The 22,053-nt window shown below is 36.9% G+C and overlaps 2 protein-coding genes across 3 annotated transcripts; both read right to left on the bottom strand.

Annotated features, from left to right (window-relative positions):
- Nucleotides 1-3,423: 3,423 nt before the first annotated feature.
- On the bottom strand, nucleotides 3,424-13,515 carry LOC127857858 (ras-related protein Rab-5C-like). Its single transcript, XM_052394556.1, has 6 exons — nucleotides 13,073-13,515; nucleotides 8,798-8,990; nucleotides 7,874-8,025; nucleotides 5,631-5,756; nucleotides 4,295-4,388; nucleotides 3,424-3,810 (listed from the first exon to the last, which is right to left on the bottom strand). The coding sequence occupies exons 2-6, from the start codon at nucleotides 8,961-8,963 to the stop codon at nucleotides 3,713-3,715; spliced, it is 636 nt and encodes a 211-aa protein (XP_052250516.1). The 5' UTR covers nucleotides 8,964-8,990; nucleotides 13,073-13,515; the 3' UTR covers nucleotides 3,424-3,712.
- A 1,853-nt stretch (nucleotides 13,516-15,368) lies between these two features.
- On the bottom strand, nucleotides 15,369-21,460 carry LOC127857857 (uncharacterized). Of its 2 annotated transcripts, none has more exons than XM_052394555.1 (6): nucleotides 21,329-21,460; nucleotides 20,211-20,390; nucleotides 18,753-18,847; nucleotides 17,151-17,319; nucleotides 16,411-16,542; nucleotides 15,369-15,743 (listed from the first exon to the last, which is right to left on the bottom strand). In XM_052394555.1, the coding sequence occupies exons 2-6, from the start codon at nucleotides 20,379-20,381 to the stop codon at nucleotides 15,615-15,617; spliced, it is 696 nt and encodes a 231-aa protein (XP_052250515.1). In that variant the 5' UTR covers nucleotides 20,382-20,390; nucleotides 21,329-21,460; the 3' UTR covers nucleotides 15,369-15,614. The 2 variants fall into 2 exon arrangements, with proteins under 2 accessions (XP_052250515.1, XP_052250514.1); XM_052394554.1 differs by having other exon boundaries at nucleotides 21,226-21,376.
- Nucleotides 21,461-22,053: the final 593 nt, after the last annotated feature.

The raw sequence follows: 22,053 nt of genomic DNA on the forward strand, positions 1-22,053 counted from the left end.
TTGAAAAATAGTTGATATGTACAGTATTTTTTTATCTTTATCCCAGGTGTTCTTCCTCAAACATTCGTTTACAAGTCATATATGAAAAAACTACGATGTATGCAGCCTTTTTTAAACATAATACATGAACACACATTCCATTGCCATAAGAAAAACCACAGGAAAAAAAATATCCGAATTGTGAGCTGCATCCGAAATCATCAAAATCTAATGGGCAAGAAATTGACAATGACGACCATGAAATATTGTTTAAATCATATTTACTGACAAGATTCTACTATAAAAATCAGAAATATATCATTTACTTACGATGACATGTGGCAAATACTGAAAACGCAGCCAGAAATTCGTGCATAAGTATAAACAAATGTGACTGATTTGAAGAGTGTTCGGCAGGGGAAACAACTCCAAACAAAATAGTTGCTTGAGGCTTGCGACAGGGAATCTTCGGATGGCTAGCGCACAAATGCGCATAGGTTTATAACAAAAAAACTTAAGTAAACTTTACTCAAAATGGATTAAAAAACGCTAAAATGATATTTTCAAACATTTATAACGATCTTCTCTTACCTTTCTTCTACCTCAAAGTTGGCTTAATTATCGGTACAGTTAAGATGATCAGTATATATTTTAGCAATTGCATTAATGTTTTTACTCATAAACGTATCATTTATTGTGTATTTGATCATCATTTCATGCAATGTTTACACTGCGACAGATACAATCTGCGCATGCGCTAGATGAGCTGTCCTGGCTATACGAGGTTACTTTTCGGATAGAAACACCCAATTTGTGAATTGTCAAATATAAACACATAAAACGCGAAATAATCTCACCAGTAATAAATTCAACTGTGTAATTCGACAAGGAATACGTCTGACTATCTGTGAATTCTTCCCAAATATCGATGAGTGCTAATTCCAATATCCATTCATTTATCAGCTGAAAATGAAATTTAAAGTCTTCCGCCATCTTGACTTTGTTGTTGTAAAAATCGCAAACACACAATACGCATATCAACCCGGTCACAGGCCCAATCGGTAAAATAAAAGTCCAGCCGGTAAAACATGTATCCGTTGATCGACATGCTTTACAACGCTGAATAACGAAGCCCATAATTATAAAAAAGGTTAATATATCGAAATATTGTGAAAACGCCAGCATGCACTGTTATAAAGAACAAAACGTGTGACATCGAATTGTGTATTATTATTTAGTTTAAAGGTATACAAAATCTCTTTTGAAGTAATTGCACAAATTGCTTATTGAGATGCTCTCGAGCCAGCTTCATGGGTGAAACCGGTATTGTATGTGTCTTTATGACAGATATTATTTAACCTCTTACTACAAACCAATGTTGTGGTGATTTTTATGAATGCCGGTAAGTAATATTGCTAAGATACCATTGTAGTAACTTTGTGTGTTCTATTCATTTACTTTCCAATTTAGCACGCCCTTTATGTTTGGATCATTAATGTTTATTTTCGAGGAGGTAAAATTTAGATGTAACTTATAAATTAATAAATTAACAACCGATCTGTAATAATACGGCCCAAAAATGCTCCAGGAAGACCCTGTTATGTGAAATGAATACGCCTGGGATGAAATTCATCATCGCCCACTCTAACGACACCAAATCCGTCATCGACGACTTCGTTTCAGTTGACACCATCATCGACCATCATCATCGTCGAAAGTGGTCAATAAACATTCAAACTGCTTATTCATATATCTTTGATTTATCGCAAAATCAGTGGTCACAAACTGTATAAATTCTATTGCAGAATAGATGTAACGCATTGCATCAAGATAAATGCAATCCGTTTTGTTTGTGTGTATTCTTTAATGCATTAATTTAAGCTACAAGTGACAATAAAATGACGCAGTCAATACATAAATCTTGGATAAATTGCAGTTTTAAAATACATATAACAACTGTCTTCAATGCATGAAAAGCGCACTTTTATGGAAATATAGAAGAAATATATTTACATTACGTATGTTGTGTTATTCGCACTATGGTTCATTTATTTGTTTTGAGCAGGCGATTATATATTGTTTTGCTTGTTTGTTTTGTTTTTAGAGATAGACTGAACTAAATATACTATTACGTATTAATATTCTCTAATTGTTCTACATACAATAATTACTTACACATATGAGTAAAGTATTTTATTAAATGTGTATACACAAATGTTTATTAAGAATAAGCAATAAGTTAGCAATTTAGCCATATGCCAATATCATAATGGGAAATATATATCAAGTTCGGTTAAGTCAAATTACGGGCATGTCGAACTCCCAAGACTAACATCACACGTATTACACAGCACACGTTATGTAAATCTCTCTCTGTGTTCGCAAACGATGAATTGTCTTTCTGATTTACCAACATAATGTGGTTTTGCAACGAAGCGGTAAGCTTCGTCCAATTTGGCTTTCATGTCTTCGGCACCTTGCTCGTAGTTGCTCGAGATATCTACCTAAAGGTCCTCATGCAGTTACGGCTTACATTGAGGAGAAACACTTCAGTGAGTGTTGTTCTTCTCTTCGATATCTTCAATTTCGTCATCCGTGGCAATGAGAGAATTAAGGCACGCATAAAAAAACTAAAGACTTAATTTACAAGCATATTCTACATCTTTGCAAAGTGTTTACAACTTCGACGATTGTCCGCGATTAGACAACTTGTAAGTGTGAGCGTGTTGACACTTCAATATAAATATACCGGTAGTATCGCTATCCGATCTTCTCACAAACATATAATTTCGAAACAAAAAATGCAGACGAATATACAGAATCCATCAGTTATTTAAAGACAATTGATATTAAGCTTGTGTTTATTTCGTGTATTAAATGAAAATTTTATTGATGCTTTATCAATTTGCATTTTAATATTACAAAACTCTGAGTAGCAGAGATAATCGACCTAATATTGATATAAGCCACGCTCTATGAAAACGGGTCTTAATGCATGTGCGTTAATGGTTGTTTAAAATTAATTAATCAGTGACAACATTTTCTGCTTTTATGGTAATTTCCTTGAAAAGGAAGTCTCTTCTTCATGAAAATTATGTTGAGACTGAAAGTGTCGTCACTGATTAGCCTGTGCGGACTTCACAGGCTAATCTGGTATGACACTTTACGCACATGCATTAACCCCCATGTCCCAGAGTAAGGAGCATATACGTCAAGAAAAACTTATGGCACACAATCATAAATCGTTCAACTGACCATAATCAGTACAACAGTTCGTTATGAGGTAATAGACGTCATAACATTTGTCTTCGTCATATTCGGTCAGTAAACAGTTAAAGACATAACATTTTATGTCGCAAAATGACTATCAAAAACTGAAGAATAGAATAAGAGAGCAACAAAAACGATTTGTAGTGTTACCCTGTAAATAACATGGTATACAAGTAAAATGAAGTTTTTATTGCTATTTTCGCGAAACATGCATAACAAGAAAACCAGCATCAACAATACAATTTGTAAAACTCGAACTTTATGTTACAAGTGACGAACATAACAAAGTCTAAAAATAAGGCATATCACTGTGAAATAAGCTAAAACATTGAAAACCGTTTGTTATAAAATCTTAAAACAGTTTTAATAACACGTTAGTAATGTGCAGTTTTACAGCACATCTTTATCACAGATTATGTCTAAAATAAGACCTTCACGATATCCAGTGTAATTTGCTGGTCTCCTAGCAACACCCTTTCTTCCCGGAATCTTTCTCCAGTTTAACCGATTTTCCCGCGTCTTTTTCCGGGCTTGGGACGCCATGTCGCGCCATCGTCTGCGCTGTAAAAGTGCGATTAAACACGTTTTGCTTTAACACGCACGAATTGATAACACAAACGCTACGCATCAGAAAAAAGAAACATTACAATCCGAAAAAAATAGGGTTTCAACGTTTTGCTTATTCATTTGTTTAACTTTAAAAACTCGTGCAATTACAAACTAAATCTGCATGAAAGCTACATAGACACACAATTCCAGCGTAATACCTACACTCAAACTAAAATAATTGACCAAACGCCGTTTTTATTATAAGTAACAGTGACCTTGACCAAACTAGCCCTGAATACAATCACGTGCTAGGTCTACACAAAAGCTTGCTCTATCCAAAGTTTAATCATTTTTGGAACTGTTAACCAAAGAAATTGACCGGAAACCACATGCTTAACGAAAAAAGACCGCCTACCCGCTTATACCCATTGAATTACCATGATTTTAACTTCGTCGACACTCATCCCAGTTTTTGACGGAGCACTGCATGTCTTACCTATTGACATGAAGATTTCGCCAACACTCATTCCCGTTTTGGCGGAGCATTCCGTGAAAATGAGATTGTTCTCTTCTGCCAACCTCTGGCCTTCCTGTAGATGACAAGCAAATCACGTGATCAATGTCGTCACAGAGTCATCACGTGATGTGACTGTGCTGAGTGTTGAATGATAGTAAAGCGAAGCTAAAGCGAAGGGTCAAATAAGGAAAACATTGAATTTTAAACTTCTGAATTAGTCTAATTCCAAAAAAATGGTGGGTGCTAACGTCAGAATGAGCTGTGGTGATAAAGATGTGTTGAGATTATTTAGAGATAACATCCATGCACGCATCACAGCTTTATCGCAAGCAGAATTGATGTTAGACGAAATGCGTGAAACCAGAATTAGACCTTCTTAACTACCCGGTAGTATTCGATCAAAGGTAGGTCAATATCAAGGTAACATAAGATTGTTCCATATAAGTGTAACGATAGTGTTACATTATGTCAAACAATAGTTAAAGGGATATTACTGTGTTATTCTGAATACTAGATCCCGTAAGAGTTACCACTACTGTTAATCTTGTATTTACATTTTTATTCATTCATACGCAAGCTACAAGTGAACAACAAACTATGAAGCATAATCATATAAATACAAGATTAACAGTAGAGACAACTCTTACGGGATCTAGTATTCACTTTAACATGTATATGATACCGGTAGATGTTGACCTCGGGCCTACGGCTCCTGTGTGAGACATTCCAACGAACGATGCTTGATATTTGATAAGTTATTTAAGATTCAATTCTTGATAAACAGCATTTTATTACGGAAAATGTGTTTAAAAACAGTTTATCGCTAAATTTGACCTTGACCTTGAACTGTTACCGTGAACTCGATTCTCGGCGGGTGGGCTTTGTGTTTGACACTCCGAGCCACAAACATGGTCAACTTAGCCAAACTATTTAAAAATCCCTTAATATAGTGTAAGATGTGTTAGCGGTTTATCTACGTGTAATTCAAATTAATAATTCCAGAGATCTAGAAAAAAAAAATTCCATAATCTTAATGTAAAGCCAGTAACTCTCTAAAAGTTCTTTTTAGCTGAGAGAATGGAAACTATTTGCATTTCCAACATACATGGACGCTTTATATAAAGTTTCATCAAAATCGGAGAATCTGGAGTAAAGGACAGACGAAACGACGGACTGACGGCTATCGAGTATGAAGAAATTTATCTGCACTATAACCGCAAATTAATTTTCAAATAATTGCGACGCTTTGCTCCCACCCCACTATCGGAGAGCTAGATATGTGGTAAATACTAAGTCCTAAAGCCGAATTGCGTACATCTTTGGAGACCTTCCGGTGGTCGGCGGCCCGGTCCGCCTTGTTTCCGGTGAGCAGGATGACGATCTGGGAATTCGCCTGCTGTTTCAGCTCCTTGATCCAACTCACTGCTCGGGTAAATGACTTCTGAAATGGCACGTGCAAAATGTACGGAACTGTCTCAAAAAGCCTCGGAGTGAAATTTTAACGGTCTTGTTTTTGTTTTAGTTAAATGTGTTGACGAAGTTGTTGTTATTGTGTTTAAGTGATATCAAAATAAACAGAAATAAGCTAAAGTGTCATGGCTGCATTTTACGCCGCACCCGCGCGTTAACAGACGACCAAATTGTCGCAGAGGGGTTTTCAGTTTTAAAATACATGCGAATCCTGTTAAATTCGTGGGCATAATATAATGTGTTCTTGAAGTGTGTTTTTACGTAATTGCAAAAGTATTTATGAAACCGAAAAATGTTTGCAAAATTTGTCCAAGTGATATACACTTCAACTTCTTTCTACGTATGTATTAGTATTAGCACTAATTGAAATTAAGCCTCGTTCTGAGAACACTGGGCGTATTTCATGTGCGCGAATTGATGTCTCAGATTAGCCCGTGCAGTTCGCACAGGCTAATCAGGAACATCACATTCCGCATACACTAGATTTCTTTTAGAAAATACTTCTTTAAACGAACAATTCCATAATTGCAGAAAGTGTCGTCCCTGACAACCCTTTGCGGACTGACGACACTTTACGCACATGCATTAAGCCCAGTTTTACAAGAACGTTGCTCGGTTTTAAAATACACATCTATATTACACTATCGCGATTTTATTAAAATCAAACAAGCAAGAGCTGATATCTCGTGTACACAACGAAAGATAATGCAAATAAGCTTAAACACTTTTAATTTCAGTAATATTCGTCGTCAGATACGTATGTATGAATGTATACACAGCACGTTCACATATAAGTCATATACTATTAAGGACGCTAAACTGTCGCGATAAAAAGTTATTACGAATAGGCGATATCAACTAGTTGAATCACATTGGTGAATAACATGCACCTGCGTTAAACAAATAACTAAATAGTAAATCTTATTAAAATAAAACACGCTTTTAAACGACAAATAGTTTTTTACTGGTCAATAAAGAAAAATTGTGCAGAACCGACTTCGCATCTACTTTAATTTGACAAATGTTTTTGTTTCAGTAATAATTTAACAATCTTCATATTTAAAGGAAATGCCACATACATAGCAATGATTTTTGGCATGATGTATTAAACAATACAGTTTTTGTCTGCAATACACGATGCTAATGTGAGATTACTTTTCGATTTTTGTATTGTACAAAATTTTTGCCAACGTTTATACAACACAACATATATTTTATATTTCAGCAGCCTCGTTCAACGATATAATAACTCATTGAATTCGAGGTAATCCATAATGCCAGTTTCTCTAAAATGACTATTAAAATACGTTATAACTACTTCCAGAACATTTCCGGGCGGTAAATGATATTTTAGATATTGCATCCCATTATGTTATATATTAACTTATTAAGATACATTTTCTGCTATAAATACTTCATTTGGGCCAAGCTCTTTGACAACGGGGCTTAACATATATGCTTAAAGGGTCGTCAAAGATTAGCCTGTGCAATCCGCACAGGCTAATCAGGGACGACGCTGTTCGCCTAAACTGGATTATCGTAACAAGAAACTTCTTAAAAACGAAAAAATGCAATAAAAGCGCAAAGGTTTGTCCCTGATTAGCCTGTGCGGACTGCACAACTAAAGCCACACGTACTCTAAGGTTAAATTGGTGCCACCCTGTGATATCTCACGTACCTGACTGGTGATATCATACACGACTACTGCCGCCTGTGCTCCGCGGTAATACATTGATGCTAGGCTGTTATATCACACTTACCTGACTGGCGTTATCATACACGACTACTGCCGCCTGTGCTCCGCGGTAATACATTGTTGCTAGGCTGTTATATCACATTTACCTGACTGGCGATATCATACACGACTACTGCCACCTGTGCTCCGCGGTAATACATTGTTGCTAGGCTGTGAAATAACACTTACCTGACTGGCGTTATCATACACGACTACTGCCACCTGTGCTCCAAGGTAATACATCGGTGCTAGGCTGTGATGTCACACTTGGCCGACCGGTGATATCATACACGACTACTGCCACCTGTGCTCCGCGGTAATACATCGGTACAAGAATGTGATATCTCACTTACCTGACTGGTGATATCATACACGACTACTGCCGCCTGTGCTCCGCGGTAATACATTGGTGCCAGGCTGTGATATCGCTCCTGTCCTGCGGTATCCCAGATATCGAACTTGATACTCTGTTGTGAGATATTCACCACTTGGGTAAGGAAGGCCGCTAAAAGAAACAACAGAGGACTTATGTGTCTTGTTCTGTGAAAAATGGGCAAAATGCATGTGCATAAAGTGTCGTCCCAAATTAGCCTGTGCAGTCCGCACAGGCTAATCAGGGACGACACTTTCCGCTTTAATGGTATTTTTCGTTTAAAGGAAGTCCCTTTTCACGGAAAATCTAGTTTTAGCGGAAAGTGTTGTCCATGATTAGCCTGGGCGGACTGCACAGGCTAATCTGGGACGACACTTTACGCACATGCATTATGCCCAGTTTTCTCAGAGCAAGACACAGATTCTCTGCTTGTTCTGAGTGTTATCTAGATTAGAATACATGAATAATAGAATTGGATAACTTAATGTGCACACCGCGTAATTTTCGGTTTGTATATGTGGATACTACAGTACATGAAGATCATCCCTGGTGGGGGTATAATAATTATTATTTGGCAAACATTCTTAGTAATTTAAGTGACGTAAATTTTGCAATTGTCAACGTAGATTCTAGAATTAGTCATTCTTTATCAAATTGAACACTAAAATGAATTTTGAATATTGTACGTTGTAATATTAATGAGAACGGATATTGGCAGGTTTGCGTCCACGAACAGACGTGTTTGAGTATCAACTTCGCAGCGGGTTGGATCATAACTGATGTATACTAGTAATGGAATTAGTCAAATGAAATTTTTATCACATCAACATAAAACGCATGTTGAATTGTCGATTTAACTGTTCCCAATATACATGTATTACTTCATCCGTTTACAGGATCTTACCCCCAACTGTGGCCTCCGAGTTTTCCGTGAATTCCCCTCTCACGAACCTCAGCGCAATGCTGGACTTCCCCACCCCCTGGTCCCCTAGTAACACGAGTTTCACGTTCTGAACTTTGACGCCCCCTTGCGCTGGTGGTCCACTTCCGTTGGTGCGCGCGCCGCTCATGGTTGGCCGGATGTGTTCTTGAAGGATCTAACAACGCACATATAACTATTTAATGATTTGTATATGCGCACAATCACAATCATAAGGACTGCCTTAATCGATAACCGCTCGGCGACTTTAATAAAAGGCAAATGAGGGTTTTTACTTTACTACTTGTCTTTGTTTAATTAATATGTTCTCTGATTTTTTAAATAAAGTAAGTCATTGTTATTTCTTCACAAGTGAGATAATGTTATTAAAATTTCGATTAAATGATACGCTCCCATGCATGTGCGAGCTAAACAACACGATCGTTTTGCAGTACAACTGCACAAACACATAGGTTTTGATTGATTATTATAAATCGACGTATTTTGTTTTAAATGACAACAAATCCCGAGCACACATTTTTTATAAAGACCTATAAATATGAAATGCGTTTCTTTTTGCACAAACAATTCTATTTCAATGCGTAATACCTACTGCTATGTCCATGGTTGATATTGGAAATGCGTCGTTCATAAATGACGCCTCAATATATGTATTACTAGGTGCTCTAAATATAGGCATGACTTAGAGTCTTGTGCGACTCGACAGACATACATTTCCGCGCCTCGCTCTGGGAAAACGGTTTTCAATTCATGTGCGTACAAGTGTGGACCCAGAATAGCCGGTGCAGTCCACACAGGCTGATCAGGGACGACACATTCTGCTTTTATTTTATTTTTAAGTTTAAAGGAAATTTCCTAACGAAAATCCAGTGTAAATGAAAAGTGTCGTCCTAGATAAGCCTGTGCGGACTGCACAGGCTAATCTGGAACGACACTTTACGCACACGCATAACGTCTTGTTTTCCCAGAACGGGGCGTATTTAAATGTTGCACTAAACTGCATCGGAGAATATTTATCAACCAAAAATATTATAGTTTAAAAAGATGGTGAATATCCATGTATACAGAAAACAATCACACGCCACTATTGATTCTAATGCTACTACTACTTCTTCTTCTACTACAACTGCTGCGGCTTCTTATACTATAACACGTTCTACTAAAACTACAACTGCTACAGCTGCTGCTACGGCTGCTACTTCTACCTTAACAGCTATTGCTACGTCTACTGTCGCTGCTGCTGCTACTGCTACTGCTACTGCTACTGCTACTACTACTACTACTACTTCTACTACTACTAGTACTACTACTACTTCTTATTCTTCTAATTCTTCTAATAATAATAGAACTGCTTTTACTATTGCTGCTACTTATCATTTTTATCATCATCATCATCAATAACAACAACAACAATAACAACATCATCATCGTTGCTATGTTAACAACTTGGACTAACACGATCGGGTTAAATTCCTCTGTACCACAAACATTAGTTCAAGGTTTATTTACAGTTTAATTAATCAATGTCGCAAATTATTTATGATTATTATGACACAATATGCTCAGGTAATAAACAACGCGCACATATAAAATAAATATATGGCTTAGTAAATGTTATGTCAAGGCCCGCGCCATATTAAACCCATGACTCATAAATATCGGACGAGTGAAATATTGCGACTTTATTTAGTTTATTATGTACATGGTACAGTGGTTACTGCTTTTATAAACGTGAATGTATACATACAACCGATTGAAAGCAGACGACAGATAAACAAATTGTTCAACATCCCATGTTGAATAATTGACCTTTTTGTTCAGACATTTAAAATTATTGATTTTGAATTGTTAATCAGTTAATAAACAACACTGTTAAAGTTCGCATAAGCGGGAAAATAATGACGTGAAGATGCGTGCATAACGCAGAACAAAAATATTTGTTGAGTTCAAGCTACATAAAATCCTCGTTTTGGGAAAGCGGGGTTTAATGCATGTGCGTAACGTGTCGTCCCAGTTTAGCCTGTTTAGTTCGCTTCTCAGAGACGACTCTTTTTGATTTAATGTATTTTTCTTTTAAAGAAGGTCTCTTCTTTACGCACATACATAAAGCCCAGGGGCTTTTTATTTATTTATTAAATATTTATTTATTAAAAATAACTTAAAGTTGAAATATTGCGCAATATTTTTTTATCTCCGCCATTTTTTCTTTAAACATAAGATTTCACTTAAGTTAAATTCTGGCAGCTTCATAAACTTTATACATTTCTTTACTCTGTGTATTTTTTCTCATATATTTAAAATTAAGTTAACTTCCTTTAACTCTTAAAGGAATTTCATAAAGAGAAATACTAAGCATCTCATGTTTTGTTTTTGACATTTCAAATTTAACTAAAGAAATTTATTTAAGAAATTTCTTAACTTAAGTGAAATATTAAGAAGCTACTGGAATACGGCCCCAGTTTTCCAAGAACGCGTCTCATAACAGCCACAGTAATGTCATCTGTATATCTTTTTCAACATCGTATGCTATTGAATGCTCCATTTACAATGCGAACTAGAAATTGTCACAGTACTGAACATATACTCGACGACGTCGTATGTAGTAAGAAAATTATAACAATAAAAAAATTGGACACTGTGGCGTGGAAAGTGTTTACCCAAGGGACATAGAAAAATTGTAGAGAACCACAATACAGTATTACGTACCAAATATTAAACCTTTTGGCATTGTGTTTTCGGCGGTACAAAAATATGTTGGTACATACGTCTTTTATAAATTATCTAATCACTGTGTATGGTCAATTATCATTCAATCGTTATGATTGGATGAAACTTTTGATAGGACCAATATACACTGCTTAATACCAAATATTGTGCATTCCAGCATTCATAAATCTGCAATTTTCCTAATGGCATGGCAACCTTTATCTATTGGGAAAATACCAGTGTGATCTTTCATGCAACACATCATAATAGAAGGATAATTAGCCGATCCGATGTCATGAAAACAGCCTTTTGATAGTTACATATATTAATATTTTTGCTACTAAAGCTTTATGGAACAATAATAATTTAACACAAATTCCACGTCGAAAAGGGGGCATAACTAGTGTTATTGTTAACGTAGGACGATAACAAACGCACATGTAGAGTTATGGGCCGTGATTTGGCCGGTTAGCTCAAACAATGACCCCGAACGCATTTGTTAAGTTTTAGTTGACTTAATTCAGTGCAATCAATGACATGGAGGTTTTGTACGTTACCTTTACCAAACTTTTAAGTACAAAAAAGGACACAATTATCCTAAATTGCAGTTCAGAATACGAGAACTCGGTCAGTGAACTCATCCGAACATCCGAACACAAACGTGACGTTTCAATTCTTTATATGTAGTAGAAAAAGTAATGTGGAAATGTTGACGTTGGTCCTAACACATGTTTGAAGTAAAAAAATTGTAAGTACTAATGGGGGCCTTATTCGGCTAAATTGCAGGTCAGCGTCATGGTCCGTGACCTCACCTATTGATCCCACATGGGTACAGTTTCAATTAATTACCTGTAGTAGAGAAAGTGATATGGAGATGCTGTACGTAAAACATGACACCATATTAATGGTGATGATGAAGGCGGTGACGATATGAATAGCGTTGTTGGTGGTGGTTTTCATTATGAAGATGATAATGGTGGAAATATAGTGAAGATTTTGGTGGTAATGCTGAAGGCGATGAAAGCGAAGATGGCGATGATAGTGATGATGGCGATGATAGTTATGGCAATGGTTGTGATGCTTAAGGTTGCGATTTTACTGATGGTGATTTTGGCGACTGTTTGGATGATGGCGATATAGCCGTTATAATTGTGATACAAGGTACAGCTAACAAGTAAATAAGCCTCGCTCTGCGAAAACGGGGTTTAATGCATGTGCGTAGTGTCGTCCAAGATTAGCCTGTACAGTCCGCACAGGCTAGTTCGTGAGAACACTTTCCTTATAAACTGGAATTTCGCTACGAAGATACTTCTTTAAAATGAAACATTCCATTAAAGCGGACAGTGTCGTCTCAGATTAGTCTGTGCGAACTTAACAGGCTAATGTGGGACTGTACGAGCATGCATTAAGCCCCGTTATTCCATAGCAAGAATGAAATATGAACTAGAACACAAACAACAACAAATCAGAATTCAGCAAAAAGGAACTTGTTAATAGAATATCTTATTTTAAAGTAAAGTATTTTATACTTACATTATTCTATGTGCCCTATCTTCTATTCATCCTGTATCAACTCGTATCGACACATTAATCTGCCATTGTTCAACTAGAGAAATAGTTAATTTAAATCCGCACTGAACATGCTATTGGCATTGAATATTGTGCCCAAACTTCGTTTGTAGAAGATAACAGTAAATTTGTACTTTATCAGTTAACGTAAACTGATAAATCAGCGAACTTTGCAAGTTGTCTGTAGTATATACATGTAGCAGTACACGCCCCCTTCCTGAGAATATAAACCTCACAAAGTGCGAGTACAACATACGCTTAACAGCGCAACAGCGATATCATAAACCCAAATATTAATATTTTTTTTGGTAAAAACAAAATATTCATGCTATCCAACACAAATCGGTCGAAATATTGGAATTTGAACAGCTGACATGAGTTACCGGAAGTTGATAATTGATAATGACTCGGAAACCACCATTAATTTCCGGTATGCGCTAATGTGACAATTGTTCGGTAATGTTCGGTAATGTTCGATATTGGTTATAATTTCAAGAATACATTACAGTCGGATATTTGTTTACATCTTTATAAAAAAAAAATTGTTTTGTTTTCTTTTTTTCTTTTTTGTTATTAACCAAACACGATAACCCAATACACAGTGGTTTATCAAACTTTTAAAGATTTGTTTTAAATCAATGAATCCTTTTTACACTTTAGATGTACAATTCTATTTTTGCTTAACCTATTACATTTAATGCACATTTTTGTCTGTTCTAAAGTTGGGCCTTAAACAACGAATACATGGTCATTAAACTATTTCACACACAGTTACGCTAATGTATTTAAATTTTAAAAGGCAACCAACATTAATCAAGCGTTTTCGGTTATCATGTTAGGCGTTAAAATAAAAACAAAGGATAACGGTATTTTTAATCAGGCCAAAAATTGGTTCAAGTAACTTCGCCAAAAAATAGGGTTGATAGGTCGGCAAAACTATTTCCGATAAAATTGTTTAACTAATCAGTAGTTATTTCCTACTTTAATTTAGCCGCGTTCTATGAATACTGGGCTTAATACATGTGCATAAAGTGTCACCCATACTAAACAAATCTTGCAAATATTCAATTTTCAATTATTTTTTCTTTAACTGTTAATCTTTCATGTAACGTGAATTCAGCGAATGTAAACGAATGTAACACAAATGGCCCAAAATTCCACCGGTTATACAAAAAAAGATAAGGATCGGCGAAAAAAGTCAGGTCGGAAACACAAGTGGAAAATTAAGCGGTATCAAGATAAGGGACAACACAGACCACACAAACCCAATTTAAAATAAAATATCAATAGAACAGCTTGTGCATATAAAGTAACTTTCGAAACAGCTAAAGAAACCACCGTTTTCGTTAATTTGGCATAAAGAACAAAATGCCAAATTTTTAGGGTAAAACTTAAGTGATATATTTTTCAAAAATTCGTTATTTTAAATATATACAGGTGCGTTAGATCACAGTTTTTCAATAGTTGCATTATTATTTACTAAATCAAAGAGGTTCGAAAAAGCTTGTTGAACTTAAGTGTCATTATTGAATGAGTCTCGTTCTGGGAAAACTGGGCATGATGCATGTGCGTAAAGTTTCGTCCCAGATTAGCCTGTGCAGTCCGCACAGGCTAATCAGGGACGACACTTTCCGCTTTTATGACATTTTTCGTTTAAATAAAGTATCTTCTTAGCAAAATCCAATTTAGGCGGAAAGTGTCGTCCCTGATTAGCCTGTGCGGACTGCACAGGCTAATCTGGTACGACACTTAACGCACATGCATTATGCCCAGTTTTATCAGAACGCGACTCAAATGAACTCTTCAATACGTGATCTCACAATTAAATGATGTCGGCTTGCATTGCTTGTAAATGTTTGTGAAATAAATGACAGAGTTAACGCCATTATGGGCTAAAATGAGCATCGTTCTGGGAAAACTGGGCTTAATGCAAGTGCGTAAAGTGTTATGCCAGATTAGCTTGTAGTTATCCGGGACGACACTCTCCGCTTTTATGGAATTTTTCGTTTAAAGAATGTCTCTTATAAACGAATATCCTGTTAAGGCGGAAAGTGTCATCCCCGATAAGTCAGTACGTACTACACAGGCTAATATGGGATGACACTTAACGCACGTGCATTTAGCCTAGTTTTCCCAAACCGAGGCTTATATTTATACTGATATAGTTTTAGTTGTATGAAGGTTGCGTAAACCGATCGTCGACAAACAACTATGGGGAAAACGCATGACAGGCGGAGCGAGCGATTTTTGTCTTCTTAGCAATTGTTCAAAAATGTAATTCAACTGTAGGTACATTATTTTGTAAGCAATTGCCACAAATAAAATTAAACGATTATACTAGCTCGAGATACAATGACATACAGTGTAATCTGAACGATTATACTAGTGCGAGATACATTGACATACAATGTAAATTATATCTACAGGCTACACATTATTTCACATGATGGCATATATTGTTCGCGAATTCCGCATATAATGATAACGTCATTTTTCTTTTATAAAATCACTTCCGGGCTTGACTCGCGACGATCTTGGCGAATTGCTCGTAATCGATTTTGTCGGACTGGTCCCGAGTGAAGTTGATCAACAACTCGGCAAGGTTCCCGGCTTTGCATGACAATTCCTCGTCTGCCTGGAACCAGCAGAAGACAATTTTGTCGGTAAACTGACATTGTGTAATAGCGTACTGACGTTTCCATCTATTCATAGTATGGGAAGCTGATGCTCAATTGGTCGTTGTCAGCTCAGGTACTACTAAAAAGTACCCAGGGTACTCTTCAGTATAATAAAATGTACGCCGGGTCCCAAAGAAACGCTTAAAGGCACCCGTCCATAGTCCAGGGTACTTTTTAGAATATTTCTCTGTCCCGTTTTTTGAAGTATACTTAAGAGTACTCGGTGTACTTTTTAGTATTACCTGAACCGACAACGACCACTCGAACTAAACTGATTGATGCTAAACATTTGGATTTGAGAAGGAATTGGAACTCAATCAGAAGGGCCTGGATATGAAAAAGTAAAATATTGCGCCTTAAACAGTACTCAATTAAGTTTAAGCGCTCGCAAAGTTTCATTGAATCATTGAAAGTATTTGCATAGAAAATCTTCGGAAAAAAAGAAACGGGGCGGACTGAGGACAGAAAGGCAGACGTACGGACAGTTTGATGTTAATATGCCAACTATGGAGTCATAAAATGCCTCTTTCATAATGAGCACTTGCTTGAACAAAGAGAAAGATTTACATCTGACATGGTTATTTCTATTTTTCATAAACTATTTATTCAATCTGGATGTCTAACCTTAATGGCGTCGATGATTTCCGCCTTGGTGAGGAAGCCGCTCTTGTCCTTGTCGATGCGCGCGAATAGGTCGCGTAGATACGAGGCCGTCTGCTGGTACCGGAAGTGGACTAGAAACTCCTCGAAGCTAATCTAAAGAGGTTAAACGCAACTTAATTTTAAAAAGAAATTCGTCGTAGAAATATAATAAAAATCCTCTTAGAAATTTGACAAGCTCGTATCAATTCCCTGTCGTCATTACACATCGCGTGCTTTTGGCCGCCATTACACATCACGTGATGTTGGCCGCGCACACACTAATCAGTGACGACACTTGACACTTTAATGTATTTTTTTGCATAAAAGGAAGTGTCTTCTTATCTTAAACTCAGAATAGGCGGAAAGTGTCGTCCCTGATGAGCCTGTGTCGACTGCACATGTCTGCTAATGCTGCTAATCTTTTCGCACATGCATTAAGCCCGGATTTTCCAGAACGAGGTTCAATATCCTTATATGACTCACAGTTGGTTCGTTTCTTGCATTAAAGTTGCAATTTAATCCATTTAGTTTTTACTGAAATATGTTCGATTTTGGTTCGGTTGTTTTGTATGAGGGGAAACCCGAGTACCCAGAGGAAACCCCGTTTTTTATCAATAGCCAATTTTACAAGCGCTGGGAATGGGAATTCAACCCCGTTTGTTTAGGTGAGGAGCGTGTGTACCAAACACGGCGCTGACCGGGCGTCAAGTCCAGTTTTATACCTTTTTGTCGGCGTCAGTCACCAGGGACAACAGCATCTCTGCGATTTTCTCCGCAGGCAGGTTTACTCCCGCCTCCTCGGATGACGTAATAGATATGATCTCCTCTCGAGTGAGAAACCCACTGTGGTCTTTGTCGTAACGCTTGAACGCGCGGCGCAAGACGATCTCTCTGGAACGAAAAGACACAAAATGAACGCGCAGGTTTCATACGATATTCATTACGGCGATTCTGATGATCACGATGAAACCCACTGTGATGATATCGACGATGGTGGTTATGCACACGATGATGATTTTTACTGTGATGATAACATAGTCACGTTCTGAGGAAAACTGAGCTCAATACACGTGCGTTAGTGCCGTTCTAGATAAGCCTGCGCAGGCTAATCTAGAACATAGGCGCTCGATGTCAATGACAATGTTGTTTGTTTTTATTTATTTATTTATTTATTTTTTAGTTACCCGTTGTTTATTATAATGCATACACTTACTAAATTAATAAAAATCTTCCGACAAAACGTCTTCTTAAAAAAAAGATAGTTCGACTATGTACATAGATCTATACATACATAGTCGAACTATCTTTTTTTAAGAAGACGTTTTGTCGGAAGATTTTTATTAATTTAGTATGTGTATGCATTATAACAAACAACGGGTAACTAAACAATAAATAAATCAATAAATTAAAAATAAACATTGTCATTGACATCGAGCACCTATGATCTGGAAAGGCACTTTCCACTTTTTCAGTATTTTTCCTTTAAACAAAGTTTCTTCTAAATGAAAATCAAGTTAAGGCTGAAAATGTCGTCGTGATCAGCTTGTGCGAAATTGTGCGACACTTAATTTTACCAGAACGAGGCTAAATTGATGACGATTATGACAACAACGATGACAAATACGCGAATGGATGATGGCGATTAATATCATGATTCTAAAGATCAAAGTAATGAGCCGCGATCTGTGAAAACTGGGCGTAATGCATGGGCCTAAAGTGTCGTCTGCTAAAATGTCGTCTGCTGAATTTCTAAAATTAGCATTTTCTTCGATTTTTTTTTCAATAATACTATCAGAATAGCAAACAGTTTGGATCCTGATGAGACGCCACGTTCTGTGGCGTCTCATCTGGATCCAAACTGTTTGCAAAGGCCTTCAAAATTCGGTTCCAGCACTGAAAGGGTTAATGCATGGGCGTAAAGTGTCGTCCCAGATGAGATTGTGGAGTCCGCACAGGTTAATACGGAACGACACTTCCCTTTAACACTGGATACTTTTAAGAAAAGACGCCCTTTATACAGAAAATGTTGTCACTGGAAAGACACTTTAAGCACACGCATTTAGCCCGGTTTTCCCAGAGCGAGGCTTACTTTAAAGATGACAGTATGTGTGATGAAGATGGGTGACAATGATGCTGCAGATAGGTATACCGATTTACATAGGTTCACAAGTTTGGTGGCTCCGATTGCAACTTATGTAACAATAAATACGAAATTTTACGAATACATCAGTGAAACAAAAATAGGAAAAGGTTTATGTTTCGTTATGCCTATGATGGCGATACTGATGATGATAATGGTGAAATGGTTTCCTCAGAAGGCTTACTGTAAACCCGTTTTCGGCGCCTTTTTCACGGCCTGTAGGTATTCCTGGCGAGAAATCACAGCGTCTTTGTTGGTATCTGCGAACCGGAAAATCGCCTGAAATGTGGAACAAATCTGCTGAAATGTGAAACAGATCTCCTGAAATATGGAACAGACCTTCTGAAATATGGAACAGATATTCTGAAATGTAGAACATATCTCCAGAAATTTGGAATATATCTTCTGAAATGTGGAACACATCTTCTGAAATGTGGAGCAGATCTTCTGAAATGTGGATCAGATCTTCTGAATGTTGAACAGATCTTCTAAAATGTGGAACAGATCTTTTGAAATGTTAAGCAGATCTTCTGAAATGTGGAACATATCTCGTGAAATGTGGAACATATCTTCTGAAATGTGGTACATATCTTCTGAAATGTGGTACATATCTTCTGAAATGTGGTACATATCTTCTGAAATGTGGTACATATCTTCTGAGATGTGAAACAGATCTCCTGAAATGTGGAACATATCTTCTGATATATGGAACAGAACTTCGGAAATGTGGAACATATCTTCAGAAATGTGGAACCGATCTTCTGTAATATGGAAATGATCTTCTGAAACGTGGAAAGGATATTCTGAAATATGGAAAGGATATTCTGAATCGTTGAAAGGATATTCTTAAACGTGGAAAGTGTATTCTGAAACGTGGACCGACCGGCACTGTGACTCCAATATTTTCTCTCACTTCGTTTTCGGGGATACAATATACATGAACATGTACGTAGATAAATGGATGGAATGTTGTTGTTTTTTTCCGCATAATTCCAGGAGCTTTCTAGCGAGTGTTGTTCAGGATTATAAAAAATCCTCAAAATAAACACATGCAGTAGAAATATGTAAGTGACTCACTAACCCGCGCAGTTCTATCGACACAGGTAAATAATTGGCTGCCCACATTGTGTACATTTAAAATTTCTCCGTCTGCCGTCAGATATGAGAACAGCTACCTCGATGTAATTATTAAACATGCTACACTTAGGACTCTTGCACTGAAAACTCTCTTAACATCATTAAGATGTAATTCAACGAATATGCATATTAGACTCGCTCTGGGAAAAGGGGGCTTAAGGCATGTGCGAAGTGTCACCCCCAGATTAGCTTTCGCAGTCCGCACAGGCTTATTCCATTAATGTGGAAAGTTATGTCTTTCACAAGGCTGCGCGGACTTCACACAGTCTTAGAAATATAGGCTTAAATAAAAATGAATATATACATTACAAGTAAAAATGCTATCAACATTCCTAGAGTTATTTATTCAGTGATACCAATTTGTTAAAAATGTTAACATCTTATTTACAAAACAAACTTCTCATTTTATCAAAACTTAAATAGTCGTAAGCCCTTAAAGTCTTGAGAGACTGGGGCCTAAGCAATATAAATATCAACTTAACCGGAAAACACTAAACATTTTTACGTGTAGCTCTTCGTCATTTCCTTTAAAGCCCGCCTTGCGCAAAACTTCCGCTACTTCCGCTACCGACAGACTTCCGCTCTTGTCGGCGTCGGCTTCTGAGAACTTCTCCTCAAACGCAGACAGGTGGCGCTTCAACAAGTAGCTCAGTTCCGGTTCCGCCTTGGCACTCATTTTCCGATCCTTACCAAATGCATAATAATAACAATGTTTAGTTTAGCTATAGAAATATAGCTTACCCCCATTTGGCGCTCATTCTGCGATCCATCTCGAAATAGTATTTAGCCTCGCTCTGGGAAAACGGGGTTTAATGCATATACGTAAATTGTTGTCCCAGATAAGCCCGTGCAGTCTGCTTTAAGCACGTACATTTAGACGGGTTTTTCCAGAGTGAGGTTCATTTGGTTGCTGGGACTTAAATTAGTCTAGTCACTTGCATTCTCATTTAAGAATTGAATAGCATTTTTCTGCATTTCATCGGTGTATGAACTGTCTGGAAAATTACGCCTAATTTGCATAAACGCCGATGGCATCCTCAAGATGTAACGATATAACGGAATTCGTCTACAAAGTTTTCCCACAGGCCTATTAACTTAATATTATTTACAATATTTAATCATTTCGAAAATATTATAAATTTGAAGTCAAAGATTGTGTTTAAAAAGATTGACATAATATGCCGCTTAAAGCGAGCAACGAAAAGACAACGAACAGACGGACGGACCACTTACGCAAGGTCAAGCGGGCGGACATAGAGGCAGAGAACGAATTTTCATATTCTACTTCACCTTTAAATGTATAAATAATTAAATGCATAAACCTTTATTAAACTTCACAGGAAAACAGGAAATTGAAGTATATATACATAAAACATTATGCATACATTTTTTCGAGTACATTATAAGGATCTACCATACAGTTTGGCACAGTAATTCATGACAAAATGTGTACAAAATGAAAACACATTCACTTGAATCAAAAGAATCCGCAAAAAACACAAACATCAATTTATACTTACAGATGGTTAAGCAAAAGTCCAAATACACAACGCAGCCCAAACGTTTTATGTTCCAAGTCGAAGTGAAGAATATACCAAGATCTTGATCTATAATTCAACTTACCTGGATTTCAGACGCAAACTTTCACTGGTAGAATGAACGAAGTCTTGGAAAACATATTAGAAATCTCAGCCTTGAACATGGAATGTTCCATTAAAAGAGGATGAACTCATTTGCCTGCTTGGAGAATGCAAAATTCTGTACTTGTATAAAGTCAGCAGGTGTAGCAGGAAATGATTTTCCACAATAATTATAATATTAATAGGAATATTAATAATAATGTTGCATTTTATTAAAATCGAATTGCAGCTGCTGCCTTGGTAAATCCTGTCATTATCACCATCATAAGCAGCTGCGGCAGAGCTAGCATGAGTAGTAGGCGCAACTTCCATAATTATATCATCATCATCATCATTATCATCATCATCAGCACTTGGAATGAGTAGCACAAGTTAACTTTCTTAATCTTGTCATTATCATCATCATCATCAGCAGCAGCAGGAGTAGTACGGGTAACATCCTTAATCTTGTTGTCTTCATCATCAGCAGCATGATTAGTAGGCACAACTTCCTCAATCATGTTGTCATCATCAGCAGCCATATGAGTTTAGTGGGGGAGGGGGTGGCTTCCCTATTTTTTTTTAGGTCAACAACATCATCATCATTTTCAGCATCAGCAGCATGAGCAGGTGTTGATTTCCTTACCTTCTGGCATCATTAGCATAGTCATCATCACTAGCATCAGTCATAATAATACTAATAAGAGATGTTGGTAAAATCTGTATGCC

The sequence above is a fragment of the Dreissena polymorpha genome, chromosome 14 (assembly GCF_020536995.1).
Source record: "Dreissena polymorpha isolate Duluth1 chromosome 14, UMN_Dpol_1.0, whole genome shotgun sequence".
Lineage (NCBI taxonomy): Eukaryota > Metazoa > Mollusca > Bivalvia > Myida > Dreissenidae > Dreissena > Dreissena polymorpha.

Coding starts and splice junctions, on each gene's coding strand:
- LOC127857857 (XM_052394555.1), bottom strand. CDS start 20,381: ATGAGTGCCAAGGCGGAACCGGAACTGAGCTACTTGTTGAAGCGCCAC. Junction 17,320..18,752: donor GCGCCGAAAACGGGTTTACA/GTAAGCCTTCTG, acceptor TTTTCGTTCCAG/AGAGATCGTCTTGCGCCGCG. Junction 15,744..16,410: donor AAATCATCGACGCCATTAAG/GTTAGACATCCA, acceptor TGCTGGTTCCAG/GCAGACGAGGAATTGTCATG.
- LOC127857858 (XM_052394556.1), bottom strand. CDS start 8,963: ATGAGCGGCGCGCGCACCAACGGAAGTGGACCACCAGCGCAAGGGGGC. Junction 8,026..8,797: donor CTCGGAGGCCACAGTTGGGG/GTAAGATCCTGT, acceptor TGTTTCTTTTAG/CGGCCTTCCTTACCCAAGTG. Junction 5,757..7,873: donor TGTATGATATCACCAGTCAG/GTAAGTGAGATA, acceptor GTGCCATTTCAG/AAGTCATTTACCCGAGCAGT.